Source organism: Cherax quadricarinatus, chromosome 80 (genome assembly GCF_038502225.1).
Source record: "Cherax quadricarinatus isolate ZL_2023a chromosome 80, ASM3850222v1, whole genome shotgun sequence".
Classification (NCBI taxonomy): domain Eukaryota; kingdom Metazoa; phylum Arthropoda; class Malacostraca; order Decapoda; family Parastacidae; genus Cherax; species Cherax quadricarinatus.
Window position 1 is genome coordinate 11840561 of NC_091371.1, and position 25591 is coordinate 11866151.

The 25591-nt window shown below is 38.9% G+C and overlaps 1 protein-coding gene and 1 long non-coding RNA gene across 7 annotated transcripts in view; one reads left to right on the top strand and one right to left on the bottom strand.

Moving 5' to 3' along the window:
• tay (tay bridge) overlaps positions 1 to 22358 on the top strand; it is a 152429-nt gene extending 130071 nt beyond the window's left edge. For 3 of the 6 annotated variants that reach the window (XM_070102113.1, XM_070102114.1, XM_070102115.1), the window contains 2 exons: positions 14084 to 14284; positions 20666 to 22358. In XM_070102113.1, the coding sequence (XP_069958214.1) occupies positions 14084 to 14284; positions 20666 to 21932 (1468 nt within the window). In that variant the 3' untranslated portion in view covers positions 21933 to 22358. The remainder of the gene's footprint in view (positions 1 to 14083; positions 14285 to 20665) is intronic. The other 3 variants (XM_070102116.1, XM_070102117.1, XM_070102118.1) reach the window with 3 other exon arrangements.
• Positions 1 to 25591, bottom strand: part of LOC128702389 (uncharacterized) — a 53781-nt gene that overhangs the window by 1068 nt on the left and 27122 nt on the right. The window lies entirely within an intron of this gene.

The window sequence follows — 25591 nt, forward strand, 5'->3', positions numbered from 1 at the left end:
CACATTGCTCTCAGACATGACATCTCCACTGCCTCCAGCCTTCTCCTCGCTGCAACATTCATCACCCATGCTTCACACCCATATAAGAGCGTTGGTAAAACTATACTCTCGTACATTCCCCTCTTTGCCTCCAAGGACAAAGTTCTTTGTCTCCACAGACTCCTAAGTGCACCACTCACTCTTTTCCCCTCATCAATTCTATGATTCACCTCATCTTTCATAGACCCATCCGCTGACACGTCCACTCCCAAATATTTGAATACATTCACCTCCTCCATACTCTCTCCCTCCAATCTGATATTCAATCTCTCATCACCTAATCTTTTTGTTATCCTCATAACCTTACTCTTTCCTGTATTCACCTTTAATTTTCTTCTTTTGCACACCCTACCAAATTCATCCACCAATCTCTGCAACTTCTCTTCAGAATCTCCCAAGAGCACAGTGTCATCAGCAAAGAGCAGCTGTGACAACTCCCACTTTGTGTGTGATTCTTTATCTTTTAACTCCACGCCTCTTGCCAAGACCCTCGCATTTACTTCTCTTACAACCCCATCTATAAATATATTAAACAACCACGGTGACATCACACATCCTTGTCTAAGGCCTACTTTTACTGGGAAATAATTTCCCTCTTTCCTACATACTCTAACTTGAGCCTCACTATCCTCGTAAAAACTCTTCACTGCTTTCAGTAACCTACCTCCTACACCATACACTTGCAACATCTGCCACATTGCCTCCCTATCCACCCTGTCATACGCCTTTTCCAAATCCATAAATGCCACAAAGACCTCTTTAGCCTTATCTAAATACTGTTCACTTATGTGTTTCACTGTAAACACCTGGTCCACACACCCCCTACCTTTCCTAAAGCCTCCTTGTTCATCTGCTATCCTATTCTCCATCTTACTCTTAATTCTTTCAATAATAACTCTACCATACACTTTACCAGGTATACTCAGCAGACTTATCCCCCTATAATTTTTGCACTCTCTTTTATCCCCTTTGCCTTTATACAAAGGAACTATGCATGCTCTCTGCCAATCCCTAGGTACCTTACCCTCTTCCATACATTTATTAAATAATTGCACCAACCACTCCAAAACTATATCCCCACCTGCTTTTAACATTTCTATCTTTATCCCATCAATCCCAGCTGCCTTACCCCCCTTCATTTTACCTACTGCCTCACGAACTTCCCGCACACTCACAACTGACTCTTCCTCACTCCTACAAGACGTTATTCCTCCTTGTCCTATACACGAAATCACAGCTTCCCTATCTTCATCAACATTTAACAATTCCTCAAAATATTCCCTCCATCTTCCCAATACCTCTAACTCTCCATTTAATAACTCTCCTCTCCTATTTTTAACTGACAAATCCATTTGTTCTCTAGGCTTTCTTAACTTGTTAATCTCACTCCAAAACTTTTTCTTATTTTCAACAAAATTTGTTGATAACATCTCACCCACTCTCTCATTTGCTCTCTTTTTACATTGCTTCACCACTCTCTTAACCTCTCTCTTTTTCTCCATATGCTCTTCCCTCCTTGCATCACTTCTACTTTGTAAAAACTTCTCATATGCTAACTTTTTCTCCCTTACTACTCTCTTTACATCATCATTCCACCAATCGCTCCTCTTCCCTCCCGCACCCACTTTCCTGTAACCACAAACTTCTGCTGAACACTCTAACACTACATTTTTAAACCTACCCCATACCTCTTCGACCCCATTGCCTATGCTCTCATTAGCCCATCTATCCTCCAATAGCTGTTTATATCTTACCCTAACTGCCTCCTCTTTTAGTTTATAAACCTTCACCTCTCTCTTCCCTGATGCTTCTATTTTCCTTGTATCCCATCTACCTTTTACTCTCAGTGTAGCTACAACTAGAAAGTGATCTGATATATCTGTGGCCCCTCTATAAACATGTACATCCTGAAGTCTACTCAACAGTCTTTTATCTACCAATACATAATCCAACAAACTACTGTCATTTCGCCCTACATCATATCTTGTATACTTATTTATCCTCTTTTTCTTAAAATATGTATTACCTATAACTAAACCCCTTTCTATACAAAGTTCAATCAAAGGGCTCCCATTATCATTTACACCTGGCACCCCAAACTTACCTACCACACCCTCTCTAAAAGTTTCTCCTACTTTAGCATTCAGGTCCCCTTCCACAATTACTCTCTCACTTGGTTCAAAGGCTCCTATACATTCACTTAACATCTCCCAAAATCTCTCTCTCTCCTCTACATTCCTCTCTTCTCCAGGTGCATACACGCTTATTATGACCCACTTTTCGCATCCAACCTTTACTTTAATCCACATAATTCTTGAATTTACACATTCATATTCTCTTTTCTCCTTCCATAACTGATCATTTAACATTACTGCTACCCCTTCCTTTGCTCTAACTCTCTCAGATACTCCAGATTTAATCCCATTTATTTCCCCCCACTGAAACTCCACTTTGAGGCACATTAAATGTCATGTAAAACATTAATATAGACATTTTGCTTAATCCATCTATGATATTTTTTCAAAATTATATAATAAACATGCTACGTAACATGTAAACATATAAATTAACATAAATATGAGATATTTTTCCAGTCAGCTTGACGGAGTGAACAAAATCCATTCGTGTCCGGGCTGGTAACAACAACAATTAGTTTGTTTACAAAACTCACAAACCTTCTACACTCTCATGTACTCATTCTCTCTCACTCGCTCTCTCGTTTATTCATTTAATCTTGTTTACTTACCTCTCACCCTACATTAAGACTACAAATATTTTAAGGTAAGTAATGAGTGTACTGTATATGCATTTTATTGCTCTAGGGCACTTAAATGCCTAATATATAATGTGGGGTAGAGTGGCCAGATGGGGGTTACATACCTACCACACTTTGATACCTACCTATCTTACTATTCACCTTGCACCCTATATTAAGACCACTAAGACTACAAATATTTTAAGGTAAGTAATGAGTATACACTGCAGCACAGATCCAGTTCCCTAGATCAAACTCCCCTGTCCAAGAAACCTCCCATAAGGGGGAATTTTGCATCCTCTCCTGCCAGAGAGGCAGGCTAATGCATGTAATACGGCCGACTTACGAGGCACCGGCCGAAATACGGAGGAAAATTTCTGCCCAAAAACTGGCCTAAATACGAATCGGCTCGTAAAGCAGCCGAAAAATGAAGTTCCACTGTACAGGTCCTCCATCACAAATCCGTGCATCATTGGGACCTGTAGTGTGCCGGATTACTGAGTTTGCTGGATTACAGAGTGGTTAGGTTAGAATACACTTAATAAAATTAACCAACTTGACTTACACAGTTCAATGAACATCGGCAAAAATCGAACATTTCCGCTACTTTGAGCTCAATTTCAAGGTACTTTTCATTATGAAAGCAATCAAAATCATGTCAATTTCTGTAATATATCTTCCATTCTATCAAATGAGTCCAAAAAATGAGAATACAACCATAAAAACCATACGAAAATATACTGCAAAGAGGCGGCTAATGGCTGAGAAGTGAACTCCCTTATTTATTGTCCGTCTTTTTTATTTTTATTGTACGTTAAGAAGCATCTTTCCATCATACATTGCCCAAGTTTCAATGAGATAGCCCAACAAACAACCGAGAAAAAAAAATATTTACCAAAAATCATATATGGCAAGCCCAAGCCAGGTACTGGAAATAAGTCACTTTGACTTTTCTGGGTTATCCTAGGTTCTCTATACATACACTGCTATGTATGATAATCTTGATAATCTATGTAACTGTATTTGTGTATACCTGAATAAACTTATTTGCTTCTAGTCTGTCAACTGAGTACAAGAAACTGCCCATTCACTTATTTCAACTACCCAATAAAGTGGTCAGAAATTGGCAATTTGGCTGATTTCACACAAGTTTCAACAGATGCCAGTTTCAAAATAGGGTCCAGAATAAACAATGCAGACATTCCTGGCACTAAAATAACATTTTCTCTCTTCATTAGTCACGGCTCCAGGCCCCTCTTATATTACTCTTGCTTACCATTTGGAATTTTTATTCACAAAAAAAAAAAAATAGAAGATTTACTGTTATGCAGACTACTGCATTATTGTAATAATTGTATAAATAATGTCAATCCATTCTTGACTCCGTACTGGAATTTAGACTGGCAGGTAGACAGGTATTTTTTACTCTTGAGCTTCGCTAAAGAATAGAACATTTTCGCTAATGTGAGCGCAATTTCAAGGTACTTTTCGTCATGAAAGCAATCAAAATCATATCTATTTCTGTAATATATCTTTCATTCTATCAAATGAGACCGAAAAAATGAGAATATAACCATAACAACCATACAAAAATATACCGCTAATGAATGAGAGGTGAACTCAGCTATTTATGGTCTGATTTCTTTCATTTTTGGTGTACGTGAAGAAGTATCTTTCCATCATACATTGCCCAAGTTTGAATAAGATAACCCAGCAAACAACTGAGAAAATAATAATAATATAAATCTTTATTTACTACATGTACATGTACAAGGTATACAGGCCTAGCTGACATCATACTCCTATATAGAAAAGCACTTGTTATGCTGAGCATTTCAGGTAGTAGGTTGGTAGACAGCAACCACCCAGGGAAGTACTACCGTCCTGCCAGATGACTGTGAAACAAAAACCTGTAACTGTTTTGCATGATGGTAGGATTGCTGGTTTTCTTTTTCTGTCTCATAAACACGCTAGATAACAGGGATATCTTGCTACTCCTACTTACACTTTGGTCACACTTCACAGACACGCACATGCATATATATATATACATACATCTAGGTTTTTCTCCTTATTCTAAATAGCTCTTGTTCTTTTTTATTTCTTCTATTGTCCATGGGGAAGTGGAAAAGAATCTTTCCTCCGTAAGCCATGCGTGTCGTATGAGGCGACTAAAATGCCGGGAGCAATGGGCTAGTAACCCCTTCTCCTGTATACATTTACTAAAAAAGAGAAGAAGAAAAACTTTATAAAACTGGGTTGTTTAAATGTGCGTGGATGTAGTGCGGATGACAAGAAACAGATGATTGCTGATGTTATGAATGAAAAGAAGTTGGATGTCCTGGCTCTAAGCGAAACAAAGCTGAAGGGGGTAGGAGAGTTTCAGTGGGGGGAAATAAATGGGATTAAATCTGGAGTATCTGAGAGAGTTAGAGCAAAGGAAGGGGTAGCAGTAATGTTAAATGATCAGTTATGGAAGGAGAAAAGAGAATATGAATGTGTAAATTCGAGAATTATGTGGATTAAAGTAAAGGTTGGATGCGAGAAGTGGGTCATAATAAGCGTGTATGCACCTGGAGAAGAGAGGAATGCAGAGGAGAGAGAGAGATTTTGGGAGATGTTAAGTGAATGTATAGGAGCCTTTGAACCAAGTGAGAGAGTAATTGTGGTAGGGGACCTGAATGCTAAAGTAGGAGAAACTTTTAGAGAGGGTGTGGTAGGTAAGTTTGGGGTGCCAGGTGTAAATGATAATGGGAGCCCTTTGATTGAACTTTGTATAGAAAGGGGTTTAGTTATAGGTAATACATATTTTAAGAAAAAGAGGATAAATAAGTATACACGATATGATGTAGGGCGAAATGACAGTAGTTTGTTGGATTATGTATTGGTAGATAAAAGACTGTTGAGTAGACTTCAGGATGTACATGTTTATCGAGGGGCCACAGATATATCAGATCACTTTCTAGTTGTAGCTACACTGAAAGTAAAAGGTAGATGGGATACAAGGAGAATAGAAGCATCAGGGAAGAGAGAGGTGAAGGTTTATAAACTAAAAGAGGAGGCAGTTAGGGTAAGATATAAACAGCTATTGGAGGATAGATGGGCAAATGAGAGCATAGGCAATGGGGTCGAAGAGGTATGGGGTAGGTTTAAAAATGTAGTGTTAGAGTGTTCAGCAGAAGTTTGTGGTTACAGGAAAGTGGGTGCAGGAGGGAAGAGGAGCGATTGGTGGAATGATGATGTAAAGAGAGTAGTAAGGGAGAAAAAGTTAGCATATGAGAAGTTTTTACAAAGTAGAAGTGATGCAAGGAGGGAAGAGTATATGGAGAAAAAGAGAGAGGTTAAGAGAGTGGTGAAGCAATGTAAAAAGAGAGCAAATGAGAGAGTGGGTGAGCTGTTATCAACAAATTTTGTTGAAAATAAGAAAAAGTTTTGGAGTGAGATTAACAAGTTAAGGAAGCCTAGAGAACAAATGGATTTGTCAGTTAAAAATAGGAGAGGAGAGTTATTAAATGGAGAGTTAGAGGTATTGGGAAGATGGAGGGAATATTTTGAGGAATTGTTAAATGTTGATGAAGATAGGGAAGCTGTGATTTCGTGTATAGGGCAAGGAGGAATAACATCTTGTAGGAGTGAGGAAGAGCCAGTTGTGAGTGTGGGGGAAGTTCGTGAGGCAGTAGGTAAAATGAAAGGGGGTAAGGCAGCCGGGATTGATGGGATAAAGATAGAAATGTTAAAAGCAGGTGGGGATATAGTTTTGGAGTGGTTGGTGCAATTATTTAATAAATGTATGGAAGAGGGTAAGGTACCTAGGGATTGGCAGAGAGCATGCATAGTTCCTTTGTATAAAGGCAAAGGGGATAAAAGAGAGTGCAAAAATTATAGGGGGATAAGTCTGTTGAGTGTACCTGGTAAAGTGTATGGTAGAGTTATAATTGAAAGAATTAAGAGTAAGACGGAGAATAGGATAGCAGATGAACAAGGAGGCTTTAGGAAAGGTAGGGGGTGTGTGGACCAGGTGTTTACAGTGAAACATATAAGTGAACAGTATTTAGATAAGGCTAAAGAGGTCTTTGTGGCATTTATGGATTTGGAAAAGGCGTATGACAGGGTGGATAGGGGGGCAATGTGGCAGATGTTGCAAGTGTATGGTGTAGGAGGTAGGTTACTGAAAGCAGTGAAGAGTTTTTACGAGGATAGTGAGGCTCAAGTTAGAGTATGTAGAAAAGAGGGAAATTTTTTCCCAGTAAAAGTAGGCCTTAGACAAGGATGTGTGATGTCACCGTGGTTGTTTAATATATTTATAGATGGGGTTGTAAGAGAAGTAAATGCGAGGGTCTTGGCAAGAGGCGTGGAGTTAAAAGATAAAGAATCACACACAGGGTGGGAGTTGTCACAGCTGCTCTTTGCTGATGACACTGTGCTCTTGGGAGATTCTGAAGAGAAGCTGCAGAGATTGGTGGATGAATTTGGTAGGGTGTGCAAAAGAAGAAAATTAAAGGTGAATACAGGAAAGAGTAAGGTTATGAGGATAACAAAAAGATTAGGTGATGAAAGATTGAATATCAGATTGGAGGGAGAGAGTATGGAGGAGGTGAACGTATTCAGATATTTGGGAGTGGACGTGTCAGCGGATGGGTCTATGAAAGATGAGGTGAATCATAGAATTGATGAGGGAAAAAGAGTGAGTGGTGCACTTAGGAGTCTGTGGAGACAGAGAACTTTGTCCTTGGAGGCAAAGAGGGGAATGTATGAGAGTATAGTTTTACCAACGCTCTTATATGGGTGTGAAGCATGGGTGATGAATGTTGCAGCGAGGAGAAGGCTGGAGGCAGTGGAGATGTCATGTCTGAGGGCAATGTGTGGTGTGAATATAATGCAGAGAATTCGTAGTTTGGAAGTTAGGAGGAGGTGCGGGATTACCAAAACTGTTGTCCAGAGGGCTGAGGAAGGGTTGTTGAGGTGGTTCGGACATGTAGAGAGAATGGAGCGAAACAGAATAACTTCAAGAGTGTATCAGTCTGTAGTGGAAGGAAGGCGGGGTAGGGGTCGGCCTAGGAAGGGTTGGAGGGAGGGGGTAAAGGAGGTTTTGTGTGCGAGGGGCTTGGACTTCCAGCAGGCATGCGTGAGCGTGTTTGATAGGAGTGAATGGAGACAAATGGTTTTTAATACTTGACGTGCTGTTGGAGTGTGAGCAAAGTAACATTTATGAAGGGATTCAGGGAAACCGGCAGGCCGGACTTGAGTCCTGGAGATGGGAAGTACAGTGCCTGCACTCTGAAGGAGGGGTGTTAATGTTGCAGTTTAAAAACTGTAGTGTAAAGCACCCTTCTGGCAAGACAGTGATGGAGTGAATGATGGTGAAAGTTTTTCTTTTTCGGGCCACCCTGCCTTGGTGGGAATCGACCAGTGTGATAATAATAAAAATTCAAGAAAATTAGGTCAGTGTCCCAGGATAACACCCACACTAGTTGACTAACACCCAGGTACCCATTTACTGATGGGTAAACATAGACAACAGGTGTAAAGAAACACGCCTAATGTTTCTACCCTGGCTGGGAATCGAATATTTACCAAAAATCATATATGGCTAACCCAAGCCAGGTACTAAAAATAAGCCACGTTGACTTTCTTGGGGTTATCCTAGGTTCTCGACACATATGCTGCTATGTGTGATAATCTATAGAGAAAATAACTTTTTTGTTTCATGTTTATGGTGGAGTACGAGTGTATATCACAATTAGCCCTGTGCTACACTCCATTTTCTCTAATATAAGCCACCAAGACAAGGATAGGAGAATGGTATTTGTTTACTATATCCTCTTCATACCTCCGTCGAACTGCTCGGTGTTATGCCAAATATTATTCATTCTGGAGTATTTAACACGTTTTATGTTATTTATATTGTTTCTTATGTCATATTAGATCAATTGTGATAGGCAAATAAGCTGTAGTGTTGATATTAGCGTAATAATAAAGCATATTCTCCTGCTTCATGAGACTGAGCTCATGGCAACCGACAGTGGCTTGAAAGCCACCTTATCTTTAATGGATAATGTACTGTGTAGGTGCTTTACATAATGAGAAGCATTTCTTTTATTCATTGGAACCATGGCTAGGGCTAAAAGTAAGCAGGTTAAAACAATAAATGGAGAAAAAGAAATTGGAATGACTTATGCAACAAGTAGCACCACCAAACAGTACCAGCAGGTTAGTGTGGTGACCCTGGAAATTTGAAATTATGCTAGCCAAAATTAGTGCCGAATAACTGAAGGAACCAAGTAACTGATTGCCGGATTTGTGATGGCGGACCTGTATATGTAAATTTTTTTTTTTTCAACAAGCCGGCCGTATCCCACCAAGGCAGGGTGGCCCAAAAAGAAAAACGAAAGTTTCTCTTTTTAAATTTAGTAATTTATACAAGAGAAGGGGTTACTAGCCCCTTGCCCCAAACATTTTAGTCGCCTCTTACAACACGCATGGCTTACGGAGGAAGAATTCTGTTCCACTTTCCCATGGAGATAAGAAATAAACAAGAACAAGAACTAGAAAGAAAATAGCAGAAAACCCACAGGGGTGTGTATATATACAGGAAGGCCCCACTTATACGGCGGGTTAGGTTCCAGGCTACCGCCGTAAAGCGGAAATCGCCGTAAAGTGGAACACCCTTTTTTTCCACTTATAAATGCATACAAACACTAGATAACAAGTTTACACTAACATATATTAAGTTAGCAATAGAACCAGGCATCAAAAAACAATAAAAAGGTACAATACACACATAGTGCACTCATTACTTACCTTAAAATATTTATAGTCTTAATCTAGGGTGAGACAAGTAGTATTTATTGTAAGAAATCAAGTGTGGTATGTATTGTAATAGCCTCACCAGGCCACCCCACCCACACATACTATTCTATGATATTTAAGCATCCCAGAGCGATAAAATGTATATACAGTTCACTCATTACTTACCTTAAAATATTTGTAGTCTTAATGTAGGGTCAGGAGTAAGTAAATGAGATAAAACGAATAAATGAGAGAGAGAAAGAATGAATACATGAGAGGGGGCAGGCGCAGTTATGTAAACAAACCAGGCGAAGGTAAGTTTTGTAAACAAACGAAGTGTACACGTCTGGTTTGTGTACAAGTTACATTGTGTACAGGTTGTCTCTACATTGATACGGTAGAATTAATAAAGAAGAACACTCCCATTCTCATGTAACATCATTTTGAGAAGAAATGAAGCTCTGAGTGAAGGCAATGGAAATAAGTCACACTGACTTTTTTGGGTTATCCTAGGTTCTCTACACGTATGTTGTTATGTATGATAATCTATGTAACTGTATTTGTGTATACCTGAATAAACTTACTTACATACATACGAAAGGAATAATTTTCTACAGTTACCCCCAGTAACACATTTACTCTTATGTTAGATTAGAGAAAATGTTATTCTTGGCGTCACTTGTACAAGTTATGTGGCTCCCACATCTTATATTTATGTTTATTTATTCTATTGTGGGGTGTATTTATCATCTTTTTATGTTATGTATCGTGTTTATTATATAATTTTGAAAAAAATATCATGGATGGATTAATGAAAATGTGTATATTACCGTAATATACGACATTTAATGAGACTCGGTATTGTTATTATCACCACTTGTGCAAGTCGTCTGCTACGACATCTCACATTTGTTTATTTATTCTACTGTGGGGTGTATTTATCTTATTTATATGTTATGCATCGTGTTTATTATATGATTTTGAAAAAAATATCATGGATGGATTAATGAAAATGTGTATATTACCGTAATATACGACATTTAATGAGACTCAGTATTGTTATTATCACCACTTGTGCAAGTCGTCTGCTACGACATCTCACATTTGTTTATTTATTCTACTGTGGGGTGTATTTATCTTATTTATATGTTATGCATCGTGTTTATTATATAATTTTGAAAAAAATATCATGGATGGATTAATGAAAATGTGTATATTAACGTAATATACGACATTTAAATGACTCGATGTATGTAAGTTTATTTAGGTACAGGTATACATAAGTATAATTATCAGAGTATATATAAAATATGAAATAACTTTTAAAAACATTTGAAATTTTGGAGTTTCCAGACAAAATGGAGAGACTTAGTGCTTACTGAGCTCATGGAGAATGTAAACAAACAGGGTGGGGCACGGTGACCGTATTAGAAAGTCAGGTGGGGGGAGCCGTATAGTGAGTTTTGGTCATAATTTGAAATGTCCGTATTAGCGGAACGCCGTAAAGTGAAACGCCGTAAAGCGGGGCCTTCCTGTATATATATGCTTGTACATGTATGTGTAGTGTGACCTAAGTGTAAGTTAAAGTAGCAAGACGTACCTGAAATCTTGCATGCTTATGAGTCAGAAAAAAGGACACCAGCAATCCTACCATAATGTAAAACAATTACAGGCTTTCGTTTTACACTCATTTGGCAGGACGGTAGTACCTCCCTGGGTGGTTGCTGTTTACCAACCTACTACCTAAAACAATGTACATGTATTTGTAGTAAATAAAGATATATTATATTATATTAAAGGTGACCATAGTCAGAGAAGCAGTTCTTTTAATAATGCCACACATTATAGTACTTTGAAACCACCTATAGATTTTTTCTTCATGATTTAACAATCTCTTGGTCCCATAATATTCACTTACATTTAATGTTTCTTTGTTGTGCTTCCATACTAGTGTCCCCAGAAAAGCTTATTTTTTGTAAAGTTTTGATTTATTTTCCTTGCTAGCTTTAAATGTCTCTCCATTTTTTGCTGTATTAATCTATTGACATACCCATAACTTTCATTATGCACTTTTTTCTAATTTATTCTCTCATTTTATATCTGCAGAATTAATTTTTTCATCCACTCCTCATTCTACAATTTGCTTCCTCAGTCTGTTAGGTTTGCAGCATGCCACATGCCTACCTAGTATTCTTTACCAGATTTCTGTAATTTGCCTCTCATGTTATTCAGATTCATTTGTCACAATCATTTTGTTTTAAAACCCCTACAAAAATTTTTGTAATTATTGGTTCTTTAAAAATTGGGGCATCTTTTTGGTGGGAAGGGATTCAGTGGATTGTGTTTAGCTGACTTGTCTCCCAGATACTTTCTATAGACAAAGAGGCCCAGCATTTTTTTGGGGTTTAAATGGAGAGGACAGTTCCTTAGGAAAATTTAGTTTTTGCTTTTTAACCTTTGGTATTTCACCTCTTAGCCTCTTTTGGGGGTACCATTATCCACTGGTTACCTAGTCATATATTGCTCAGCACCAGCATTTATTCAGAAATTCCTCAACATAGCCCTGTTACTGTTTTTATCACATTATGACATGATGTACTGCACCCTAATGTTCATTCAGATGCACTCCACTATTGCACCATGGTAGTTACCATGTATACTGGTGCATATCAATAAGCTTATTTTTGCTTTTAAACCAGTCATCTCCCACTGAGGTAGGGTGACCCAAAAAAAGAAACACTTCCACCATCACTCTATTGTCTTGCCAGAGGCATGCAGACACTACAGCTCAGATGCACCTCCAAACTGAAATATTCCTACCCTTCCTTCAGAGTGCAGGCTCTATACTTCCCACCTCCAGGACTCAAGTCTGGCTAACAAGTTTGCTTGAATCCCTTCATAAGTGTTACCTTGCTTACATTCCAGTAGCACGTCAATTCATAGAAACCACTTGGCTTCACTCCTATCTTACATGCTCACACATGCCTGTTGAATGTCCAGGTCCCTTGCACACAAAACCTCCTTTACCTCCTCCCTCAATATTTCCTAGGACATCCCCTCCAAGTCATCCTATTTTGCCCCATCAGCTCTAACTATCCAAACCACCTCAGTAACTCCTCCTGAGCCCTCTGGATAATACTTTTATCAATCTTGCACTTCTTTCTAATCTCCAGATTTCGAATTCACTGCATAATATTCAAACTAGACATTGCCCTCAGACATGACATCTCCACTGCCTTCAGCCTCCTTGCTGCAACTTTCAAAACCCATGCTTCACATCCATAAAAGTGTTGGTCCCACTACACACTGATACATTCCCCATTTTGCCCCCATGGATCACACTCTCCACAGATGCCTCAGTACACCACCCACCTTTTTTCCCCTCACCATTTCTATGGTTCACCTCATGCTGACAAGTCTACTCCCAAATATCTGAACACATTCCTTTCTTCCATACTCCTTCCTTCCCATTTGATATCCAATCCTCCATTACCTAAACTTTTTGTTACTCTTATCACCTTCCTCTTTCCCATGTTCACTTTTAATTTCCTTCCTTTACATACCCTCCCAAATTCGTCCACCACCCTTTACAACTTCTCTCCAGAATCTTCCAAGAGCACCGTGTCATTGGCAAAAAAGCAACTTGTTACACTCCCACTTTGTATTGGATCATTATCTTTTAATCCCACTTCTCTTACAGCTCCATCTGTAAGTATTTTAAAGAACCATGGTAATATCATGCAGCCCCTGTGTAAGGCCTACCTTTACTATAACATTTTCCCTCTCTCCTACATACCTTAACCTGAGCCTCACTATCCTCATAAAAACCTCTTAACTTCAGTAGGTAACATACCATCTATTCCATACATTTGCAGCATCTGCCACATTCCTCCCTTATCCACCCTATCATATGCCTTTTCTAAAACCATAAATGCAACAAAAACTTCCTTAGCTTTATCTAAATATTGTTCACTTATATGCTTCAGTGTAAACACTTGGTCTATACATGTCCTTAAAATATTTACAGCATTTGTGATACACATCTTCATTATTTATATTTTTCAGTTTTTAGTCACTGTTGTACTGGAACAGTGCATCATTCTCAGGTTCTTTTCCACTTTAACCTTTCAGATCACTCATCACAATTATTCTCTTAATTCATGATATCATACCAGTCTCAATTGACAATCTGTTGATAATGAAACTTCATTTTAAATGTTATCACAGCAAATATGCAATCTTCCTTTACCCTTGTATACTTGAACTTCACTCAGACACAATGAATACATACACACACACCTTGAGCCTTACCATGAATTACCACTCTTTACACCATCACTAAAACAATCCTGCACTATTGCTCTTCTTGCTTCTTAATACCCTTTCATTCTTTCTTTTTGCATTAGCTTCACACAGTTGAAGCACAGGAGGCCATCTTTGAAAACTTGCACTACTCTCAACTTTTTCATTCCTCATTTATCCCTCTTACATTCCACACAGCCATATGTGCCTGCCTTTGCTTTCTGGAACCCGGGCAGGCGTAGGCCCCAGATCTGAGGCTGTTTTGGCCTTTAGTGGGGAGAAGATAGAGAAGATGGGTCTCCAGCCCAATTTCTTCCCCCTTTCTCGCAGGGGATGTGGGGATGTTTGCACAACTGAGTGGTGGGCAATGGGTTCACCACATCCCTACGCCACCTTTAAGTAATAATTTATTAATTTTATACATATAATAAATACTATGTATATTTGCAGCACAGTATATATATATGTAAATTTGTAGCATTTTGTGACCTTATTAGTTTTCTTTACCAATTTAAACAGCAAGTTTGTCGTTTTCCAATTTTTGCCAGACTTCCATTTATTTTGCTGACAAAACTAATGTATGTATCTATATCTTGATCCCTCAAGGGAGAGTCCTTGATGCTGGTGAGGGGGCTGTTGATCCAAGGAATTGGACCTGCCTACCTCTTTCATGTATTAAACCTGAATGCCTCCTATTCTCCCAAGCGTTGTATAATCCCTAAAGGTTTAACATTCCCTGCCATAAATGTAGTCACATCTATATGTTGAACTCGTGCTGAATCCTTTAACACCCCAAACCCACCCAGAAAATTAAAATGCCTTCACTTGTTTAAGTCTTGAAGGAATGTCTGAAACGGTTAGCCACAACTCACTATTCTTCTTTGGCCACTCTTTCCTGAATTAAAAAATCTGAAAAGATTAAGAACTGTAACAAAGCACACAAGAATGAAAAAGTACAATATGTATACCTTATGACAGGAAGGCACAAGCACTAGAAATAAATTGTTATTTTATGGAAATGTAAAAGTTATTGAAGCATTCGTTTTTAGAATCATCCTTTACCAGAACTTTGGGCATTTTCAAAACTTTTGACACTGTATGACAAAAATCTTTTTTTTATTTACTCCAAACTGCCATCCTTAAGCTTTCTACTTTCTCTCTTGTCTTAGTTATATAGTTGTAAATGAATCAGCTTCTTCCTCCACCAATTATTATGCTTTATGATTTTTGTAGAACATTCAGTGTTATCCCAATTATTATTCATTATGATTTTCATGGAGCATCCTGTTTTATCCACTTGACTAGATTTTGTCTATCATACTGCAGTTGCCTTTCTGCAGCTCGTCTGAATTTTGCTCATTCCAGCTCTTGTCTGATTTGATATTCATTCTGTTTCTCACCTTCAGTTTTCTGATAGCTTTATGGTTAATGTAGATGGTTCACCTTATGCCATTAGCCCAAATTGCTGTATGTATTTCATGAGATTTTCTGTTTTTATATTTTTCAGCTTTTTGCAGTTGCCACTAGTGCCTTGTGAAAAGTTGGAAATTCTCTTCAGGTTTATAAAAAGTTTAACTATAGTAGTATCTTCTATTATTGCTAGGAGTATTGCTTTCACATTTGGGGGATGCTCTCCCACAACCAGAGCTGCAGTTCACAGCCTGTTATTCATCAGTGTATCTGATCTTGGATTTTGAATAAGAATCTTTATGCTGCAAATTTGCATCTTTTTTTTTTTTCGTATTGCTACTTCTGTGAGTTTTGCTCTTATGAATATGCAACATATGTCTCTCTTCGTATATGATTATGCAATACTGAAGCCTCTATTCATAGATTTTGTCTATCATGTTAATTGTAGAATACAATAACTACTGTAATTTCATTTTTCAAACAAGCTATAACTCTTAACCGATGCTTGTGATCTCCAGTAATTTAAAGGCTATGAACAGAGTAATTCCTGTATGACTGCTACTCAAAGTACAAATAATGAGATGCAGTAGAAAGTCCAGTAAATTTAAAAGAAAAGCCAGCTTACCAAATAACATAAATTTCTAGGACACTTGGGTAGCATCAAATGGATTATTTTTTTTTTAAATACTTCAAGTTGTGTAGAACGTCCTGACTTGAGGACTGAGAGTAATGTTAACCAACATAATATAACAAAATCTGGCCATGCTAAAAGCTTAATGAGAGAGGTTGTTACATACTCTCCTTTGCATTAATTTCATCCCTAATATTCATTCTTATTTATCATTGTCCCTCTTTGACAATTTCTTATGCACTCCCATGTGATTATAGCCTTCTATATACATGTATATATATATATTTTTTTTCTCAACAAACCGGCTGTATCCCACCAAGGCAGGGTGGCCCAAAAAGAAAAACGAAAGTTTCTCTTATTAAATTTATTAATTTATATGGGAGAAGGGGTTACTAGCCCCTTGCTCCCGGCATTTTAGTCGCCTCTTATAACACGCATGGCTTACGGAGGAAGAATTCTGTTCCACTTCCCCATGGAGGTAAGAGGAAGTAAACAAGAACAAGAACTATTAAGAAAACCCAGAGGGGTGTGTACATATATATATATATATATATATATATATATATATATATATATATATATATATATATATATGCATGTGTAGTGTGACCTAAGTGTAAGAAGAAGTAGCAAGACGTACCTGAAATCTTGCATGTTTATGAGACAGACAAAAGACACCAGCAATCCTACCATCATGTAAAACAATTACAGGTTTTCGCTGTACACTCGCTTGGCAGGATGGTAGTACCTCCCTGGGCAGTTGCTGTTTACCAACCTACTACCTAGAATATATATATATTTCTTTCAACACACCGGCTGTATCCCACCGAGGCCGGGTGGCCCAAAAGGAAAAACGAAAGTTTCTCCTTTTACATTTAGTAATAAATACAGGAGAAGGGGTTACCAGCCCCTTGCTCCTGGCATTTTAGTCACCTCTTACAACACACATGGCTTATGGAGGAAGAATTCTGTTCCACTTCCCCATGGAGGATATATATATATATATATATAAGTGAAGGGATTCAGGGAAACCGGTTATTTTATATAACCGGACTTGAGTCCTGGAAATGGGAAGTACAATGCCTGCACTCTAAAGGAGGAGTTTGGGATATTGGCAGTTTGGAGAGATATATTGTGTATTTTTAAATGTATATACTTCTAAGCTGTTGTATTCTGGGCACCTCTGCAAAAACAGTGATTATGTGTGAGTGAGGTGAAAGTGTTGAATGATGATGAAAGTACATGTATTTTCTTTTTGGGGATTTTCTTTCTCTTTGGGTCACCCTGCCTCGGTGGGAGACGGCCAACTTGTTGAAAAAAAATATGTATGTATAAATATATTGGTTCCTTTGCTGATTAGTTCTATTCCTTGCCTGAAATGATCACAAATCTTTTCTTCAGAATGTCAATTTTTCCTCAGACTTGCTAAATCTTACGTGATTTCAGCCCTTCTGGTCTTTCTTGATATGTCTATACAGTTACCCATTCCCTGTCCTTAGTACTTTTTTGTTCTGAATTCCCTTTGCATGACTCCAGAGCTTTATGTATGGTCAATTTATAGTGGCTTTTTTTTTGTGGCTGTCTAATATTTTTCCTTTGATAAATATAAAAGCATTGTTGCAGTCCTCTCACCGTAAAAGTTCAGTTTTCATAGAGAATGACAAATCTTTAGTCTCAAACTATCCTGAGCAAGGTAAACACACAAAGAATACACATATGTACTGTATCTATCTCAGTGTAGTAATGAGTTTCCTTTTATCTTTATTTTAGATATTCACGTATACTTGATGTTAATTTACGGGTAAATTAAATGGCTTTAATGAACCACAAGCAATTAAGCCTAACACACTAACCCTAAACTTTTTAGATTCATCTTTCCTTCTCATATCTGATAGTTTGTTATTGTATGGTATACTGCAAAATACTTATAACTATCTTCATAATATGCACATCTAATTCTGAGTACTCTCATTCTGATAACTCCACTACTTTCCTTCACATTTCAGTTATATTGTTCTGTAGTACTGTTACACTTCAGAGTCCATTTCTCGTGTCACAATTCAATTTCAATCATTCTACTAATCCATACCATGTGGTTAGTCTTGGTTAAACTAAAACTACAAGTAAGTTTTAGTCATTACACAAAATTAAAAAGTTAATTTTCTAGTTTTACTTTTGAAATTCTTATAATGAACTTCAAACCCCACTCTATATGTTCTAGAAACATCACACCTATGAATGTTAATGTGTACAGTACAGTACAGCCTCTCCTCACTTTACAATGGAGTTCTTTTCCTAAGACCATGTCGGTAAACGAATTCGTCACTAAGTGAGGAGCATACTATAATAGTGGGTTTGTGTCAACTATCTTTGATATTGTTTTAATGTCACCTTTGCACCATTTATAACATTTATGGTATATTTTTAAATGTTTATACAGTGGTTTACTGTATATTGTAATAAACAGAATAGAGGAGATCTAATATACATTATTTAAGTAAGCATACTGGTCAGAGAGCCTGCTCTAAGTCCGAGTCGTCGGTAATCGAGTACATTGCTAAGTGAGGAGAGGCTGTATTTTATAATATACCATATAATTATGGAGTATATAGGTAGTAGGTTGGTAGACAGCACCCGCCCAGGGAGGTACTACCGTCCTGCCAAGCGAGTGTAAAACGGAAGCCTGTGATTGTTTTACATGATGGTAGGATTGCTGGTGTCTTTTTATTCTTTTTATACCATTCTATCTCATACCATTCTATCTTATACCATTCTATCTCATACACATGCAAGATTTCAGGTACGTCTTGCTACTTCTACTTACACTTAGGTCACACTACATATACATGTACAAACATGTATATACACACCCCTCTGGGTTTTCTTCTATTTTCTTTCTAGTTCTTGTTTATTTCCTCTTACCTCCATGGGGAAGTGGAACAGAATTCTTCCTCCGTAAGCCATGCGTGTTGTAAGAGGCAACTGAAATGCCGGGAGCAACGAGCTAGTAACCTCTTCTCCTGTATATATTGCTAAATGTAAAAAGAGAAACTTTCTTTTTGGCCACCCTGCCTTTGTGGGATACGGCCGGTGTGTTGAAAGAAAGAAGAAGAATTATAGAGTATGGAAGAAGTGGATGTATTTTGGGATTTCCATGTCAGCAGATGAGGTGAGCCATAGAATGCATGAGGGGGAACAGGTGGTTGTGGTGTTGAAATATTTGTGAAAAGAAAAGTATATGAAGAGACCAAGGGGAACATACCAGAGTATAGTGGTATTAACACTTTTATGAGTTTTGAATGCTACAGTGTAGCAAAAAGGAGGCTTAAGAACAATGTGTGGTGTGAATATTGTGCAGAGAATTTGGAGCATAGAAATTAAAAGGCAATGTGGGGTGACTAAGAGTATAATTCAGAGAGCTGAGGAGGGGTTGTCTAAGTGGTTTGAACATGTAGAGAGGATGGACAGGGATAGGTCGGCAATGAGGAATGGTTGGAGGGAGGAGATACAAGAGACTGAGTTTTAGGAGCTTGAGCATCTAGAAGGTTCACGTGAATGTGTTAGATACGAGTGAAAAAAATGCGTGGTTTTTAATGGATATACTGTCAGAAGTGTGCTGACACCACAATCGGATTGCCTGTCATACTGCAACATCCCCACCATCTCTAGAGTTCAGGTACTGCCCTTTCTCCCTCCAGGACTTTAGTCTGGCTAACTGGTTTCCCTGAATCCCTTCATAAAAGTTACCGTACTCCCATTCCAACAGCATGTCCATTAAAAATTACTTATCACCTTTCCCTCCCCTCAAGTAAGGTTCCTTGATGTTGGTGAGGGGCTCTTGATTTAGGGAATTGGATCTGTGCTCCAGTTCCCCGAATTAAGCCTGAATGCCTTCCACATCCCCCCCCCCCCAGGCTGTATAATCCTCCGGGTTTAGCGCTTCCCCCTTGATTATAATAATATCACCTTTCCCAACATGCTCGCACAAGCTTGCTGGAAGCTCCAGCTCCTAAAACTCAGATTTTCTTGCACCCTTCCCACCATCTATTCCTGGGGGAAAAAAAAAACTTTGTTCTACCTTCCACCCCAGATTTATTCAATCATGCCCAAATTATCTCGGCCCTTCCTCAGCTCTTTGAATTATACATTTGATCATCCTGCATTGCCTATTAATGTCAATGATTTAAACTCTGATATTCACACCACACACTGCTTTCAAACAGGACAATTCTGCTACCTCTAGTCTCTCTTGTGCTGCAAGCATTCAAAACCCATCTCTCTTTCACCCATACAAAAGTTTCAATACCACTATAAGCTCTGGTACATTCCTATATGTATAATGTATACACACACACACATATGTACACACAGCATAAAACAATAGTCACAAAGTGTTTGCATAGAAAGTGTCATTATAATTTTCCATTTCTATGCCTTTATGTATAAAAGTTGCCAGTGTCCCCTTCAATCTCATGAAGTGTCTGATATCTTGAAAATAACCTTTATTTTTTTCTGCCCTAGTTTTTAATGGGTGATCAACAGGTGTATTTATACACTACATTTATTTATGCATCCTTACTTCCAAGGATAATGGTTTCAAAGCATAGCTCAGGTTTGATAACTAGCAAGGCTAGATGCCTTCAGGTGGAGAAAGCTGATACTGTAGTTGCATTTTTAAAAATTTTAGGTATTACTCTTAAGTTATTTTTCTCTCAATGAGCTTTTATAACTAAAAATAGATATGTACATCCCCACAGGTTACGGGCCCCAACACCATATGGTACGTCTGGTCCTTGGCCCATCAAGCCTGATGCTGCGATGTATGAGAGAGAACGTCGTGAAGAAGAGAGACTGAATCGAGAGCGTGAAGAAAGAGAGCGCCGAGAAAGAGAGGAAAGGGAGAAGAGAGAACGAGAAGAAAGAGAAAGACGAGAACGTGAAGAAAGAAGAGAACGAGAGGAGCGAGAGAGAGAACGCGAGCGACGTGCTGAACTTGACAAGGATAGGGTAGCTCGTGCCTTGGATGCTAGTCACGACCGTGGTGTACCCCGTAGAGATAGTTCACGGTCCCCACTTCGACCTGATCATAAAGATCAACTTTCCTCACACGGTTCCAGTCAGCTACCACCTGGTTCAATTCCATCATCAAGCTTGAAGACAGAAGGACGGCCAGATTCACAACCTAGCTCAAGACCAGGGTCTAGAACACATGATCCACGAATTAAACTAGAGGGTAAAGATGAGGTGATGATTGTTGGTGGAAAAGAAGCTCCTCGTCATTTAACGCATGGCATACCACCACCCGTTTTACCACCACCAGTATCTGTGGGTATGCTGCCACCACATTCTCTAGCTGTAACAATGGCAACCACTTCAGCCAATCTGGAGCGAGCCCGTTTATTAGGCCCGTCTTCATATCATGCAAGTGGTCCATCGCATCTAGGAGCATGGGCAGATCCGTTTAGAGATCCTTATCGGTCTGCACAAGAACAGATGTCTGCAGCAAGAGTACATGACCTAGCAGCCAGGGATGCTCTATTAAGGGATTCCTTGCGTGACCCAAGAATGAGTCTGGCAGCCCGTGAAGAACAGATGTTACACACTAATCCTTTATCATCCTTGATACTTAGTGAACGTTATAGAGAACAACATCACCAGCAGCAACAGGCAGCTGCAGCTCGAGAACTTTTTGAGCGTAGTCACCTGGCAGCTGCGGCTGGAGTTCCAGGTGGACTTTACCAACCTACATCACTACTTCCACCTCATCCCTCGGTTTCACATATGGCAACCTCTTTACTTAAAGGTGGCCCTCCTCTGGGTCCTGGGCCTCCCGGACCTCCTGGTTTGCACCCGCCTGGTCTGGGATCTATGCACGGGCCGTCACATCCAGGTCACCCCCAGCCACCACCTCTTGGACCTGGTTTGCCTCCGCCTCTCATCTCCTCCATGCGTGGCTCCTCACCGGCTCACCCACGGCCCCCGGATAAAAAGGATGACCCACGCTGACTCTAGTCATCCCTAGGCCATACTAGGTCTCAGGTGGTGTCCAGCACATGCAAGTGCCCAGGATTAAGTCTGGGCTATGCTGGGCCACCTGCTGCTGCTGCTGGAATCGCCTCTACCGAGGGTGGTGCAGGGCGGGCGGCCCACAAGACTGCAGTACAGCCCCAAGGGTTACCTGTAGTCAACGTGTCTTTCATGATGATCAGGCTGTGGATTGTAACACAAGTTTTGTACCATACCTGTACAGTACGGTGGTCCAGGGCCACAACCTCCATTGCCCTTTTATTTAACATTTTGTAGATATTCATTGTTTTTCCTAAAGTATTTTGTAGAGAAATTAAATTGATATTGACTTGACTGAATGATCTGATGCAGACTGACAATGACATTTGTTAAACTGTTTCTAAATACAGGAGTTTGTTAACAAAATATTTTTTCTTCCTCCTCATATAAAATACACATCACACACATTGGCCCTTTCATGCATGACAGTAATTGCAAAGAGGCCACTAGGCAATGATAATTACTAGCTGAAGATTTTCATGGTCTCCAGTGATTTATGAGGAGATATGCAGTGCTACAAGGGGTTCCCATAGTTAGGTGGAGTGGAAAGTTCTCAAGAGGTAGAATTTTGTACTCCATTTACCCCTTGCAACAGAGCAAAAGGCTTAGAGCTAGTTCTTTCCATTCCCAGTGTATTGTTTTGCATGTGTTTGTATATTTTTATACATGTTTATATGTACATGTATAAAAATATACAAACACATGCAAAACAACACACTGGGAATGGAAAGAACTAGCTCTAAGCCTTTTGCTCTGTTGCAAGGGGTAAATGGAGTACAAAATTCTACCTCTTGAGAACTTTCCACTGAATCTAACTATGGGAACCACTTGTAACACTGCATATCTCCTCATGAATCACTGAAAACCACAAAAACCTTCAGCTAGTAATTTTCATTCCCTCGTGAGCTGTTTGCAATTGTCATACGTGAACATAATTCTTTTTCAGATCACCCTGCCTAGGTGGGAAATGGCCGATATGTATGCATGTGTGTGTGAGAGATTATATATACACACACACACACATACATACAGTCATACCCTGCCCTACATCATTAACTGGTTCCAAAAACCATGACATAACCCGGTTTTTGATATAAACCAGATATAATAAAAAAGACAAACACCATAAAACTAACCATACCCCGGCTGGGATTGAACCCGCGGTCAGAGTCTCAAAACTCCAGCCCGTCGCGTTAGCCATTTCGTGAGTCATGAACCATAAAACTAGCAAAAATAACTCGCAAAAGAACATTACTGTAAAAGGAACTGATATTTGAAACACCGCTATGATGATGGAGAGCAGAAACTACTAAAAATTTCAATTATATGTTATAGACTAACCTTGCAAGACTACAGTAATTATGCAAATAAAGATATTTTTTGTGGATCTTAATCAGTAAGGCACTGTGTGATTCCTGTGATATAAAAAATTACAATATAAGAAAAAGGCCTAATTTAAAGGTTCAAGCCTTTCAGGATCTAAACAGCCTACCTCCCAGCCTAAAAGCCCATCCCTCAATGTCTGAACTACTAACCCATATCTTGCTTCATCCCTTAACCCTCTGTCCATCCTCCCCAACCCGCCATCAACCCTTTCTCCCCCTCCCCTCCAGCACTGCCTCCACACTATCATTCTTCAGTTTTCCTCAGCTGTAACTCTGTTCCTCACTTTCCTGTTATACAGAACTCCCTCTCTCACTCTCCTCTATATAGAACCTAACAGACTCAGTCCCTCCATTTTCCCCATATGCTCACCCCACAACCTTGCTATTATTGCCCTGTTCCCTCTATTTTTTCTTTGTGCAGAATTAATGTTGTGTGCTCAAGTCTGGAAGCTATGTGCAGGTGTGTGGTACTAGTACCAACACTTTAATCTATTATAGCATTAATGTACAGTACATTTTATGGTTACCAGAGCCCATAGCTATGCAAGGAGTAGAATGAGTATATAGCAAGAAATAAACCATAAAAATACTTTATATAAAATTTGCTAACTCAGATAAAGCTGTTATTACTAAGAATGTATGTGGCCTTATTAATTTGTACTGGCACTGATGGCTGCTGAGATACTATGTAGGAGTACAGTTTAAAGAGACCACTGCTTGCCATCTATCACTACTGAATCACAATCCCTCAATCAAACCATTCATTGCCAACACACATTTTATCTCTCGCTTCCCCAGCCATCACCACCACCATTTATCCCTCGAAGAGGAGAGAAACTATACAACATCTTAGCAAATGGCAACAGCCAAACAACTGGAAAATTGTAAATGTGATCTAAATATACGGAACATATACAGGAAGATCTAAGGTACTAGAAAAGACTAAGGTACTAGAAAAGATAAAACAATAATTAAGCTCTTTGAAAGAGACAGATGCATAAGGGATAATTAGCAAATTGAAATATCTCACAAATCTTTTAAAGTGTTTTATAACTTGATGGAATAAAGCAGAAGGGTTGGGTAGACTGCATCTTCCTCACCTGTGGTAAAACATATGAAACTGTACCACACTCGAGACTGCCAGGTAAGGTGCTAAAGTGAATATAGGAATCCCTAGCGAACAGAAGACAGGGTAATAGAAAGGTATCAGCATAGGCAAGGGTGTTGAGAAGATTCCCTTACAGTGCTTGGACCCGTGCTGTTAAGTAAAAGGACACAAGTGCAACTAATGTGACATTTTATTGTGGTAACATTTTGCTCTCCAGGACCTTTGTCAAGCCGTTACAAACAGTACATGGACACAGAGGGTATATATAGGCTCAGAGTGAGGTGCAATACTAGTGGTAGTAGTAGTAGTAGTAATACAATATATTAGAACAATTAACTTGTACATGAGTAAAAGGATATAGAAGCTATTACTTGGGAAACATAAAATAGGTTAGAGAAATATTTCTATTGGAGGCTGGATAGAGAAGGCCTGTTTCAATGTTCATTCTCTGTAATGTGCTTGTGTAGTATTAACAGGAGAGACTATGTGATGGCAGGGTTTACTGTTTTCAGGAGGATTCTTGCTAAGACAGATGGTGAAGCTGCCGTTGTTTTGTTTAATTGTTTTAGAAACAGCTATTAGTGAAGATTCAAGGCACTTGTGTCTGCGGAAATTAGTTTCTTTGATCACTAGTTGGGCATCCCTGAACTTCTTGAGATGATTGGTGAAATTTTGGTGTTGTACACTTATATCACTACTACTACCACCACTAGTACTGCACCTCACTCCGAGCCTATATATACCCTCTGTGTCCATGTACTGTTTGTAACGGCTTGACAAAGCTCCTGGAGAGCGAAACATTGCCACAATAAAATGTTGCACTTGTGTCCTTTTACTTTATATATTGTCAGTAATTCTACCAACTATATTACACCCCTGCTGTTCTTGATGTACTGTATATAAATTAGATTCCAGAGAAAGGTTATTTTCACTGTGAAACTAATGATGAAGGGTGACAATCAGAGAAGACTGGAGATCAACTAATAGGCTGAAAGAATGTTCTAGAAGGTGACTTAATTCCATTCATACAAGCGGCAAAGTAATAAAAACAAGAAAATTAGAAGACCAGATACAGAATACAACCTGGGAGGTGGGAGGGGGCAAAG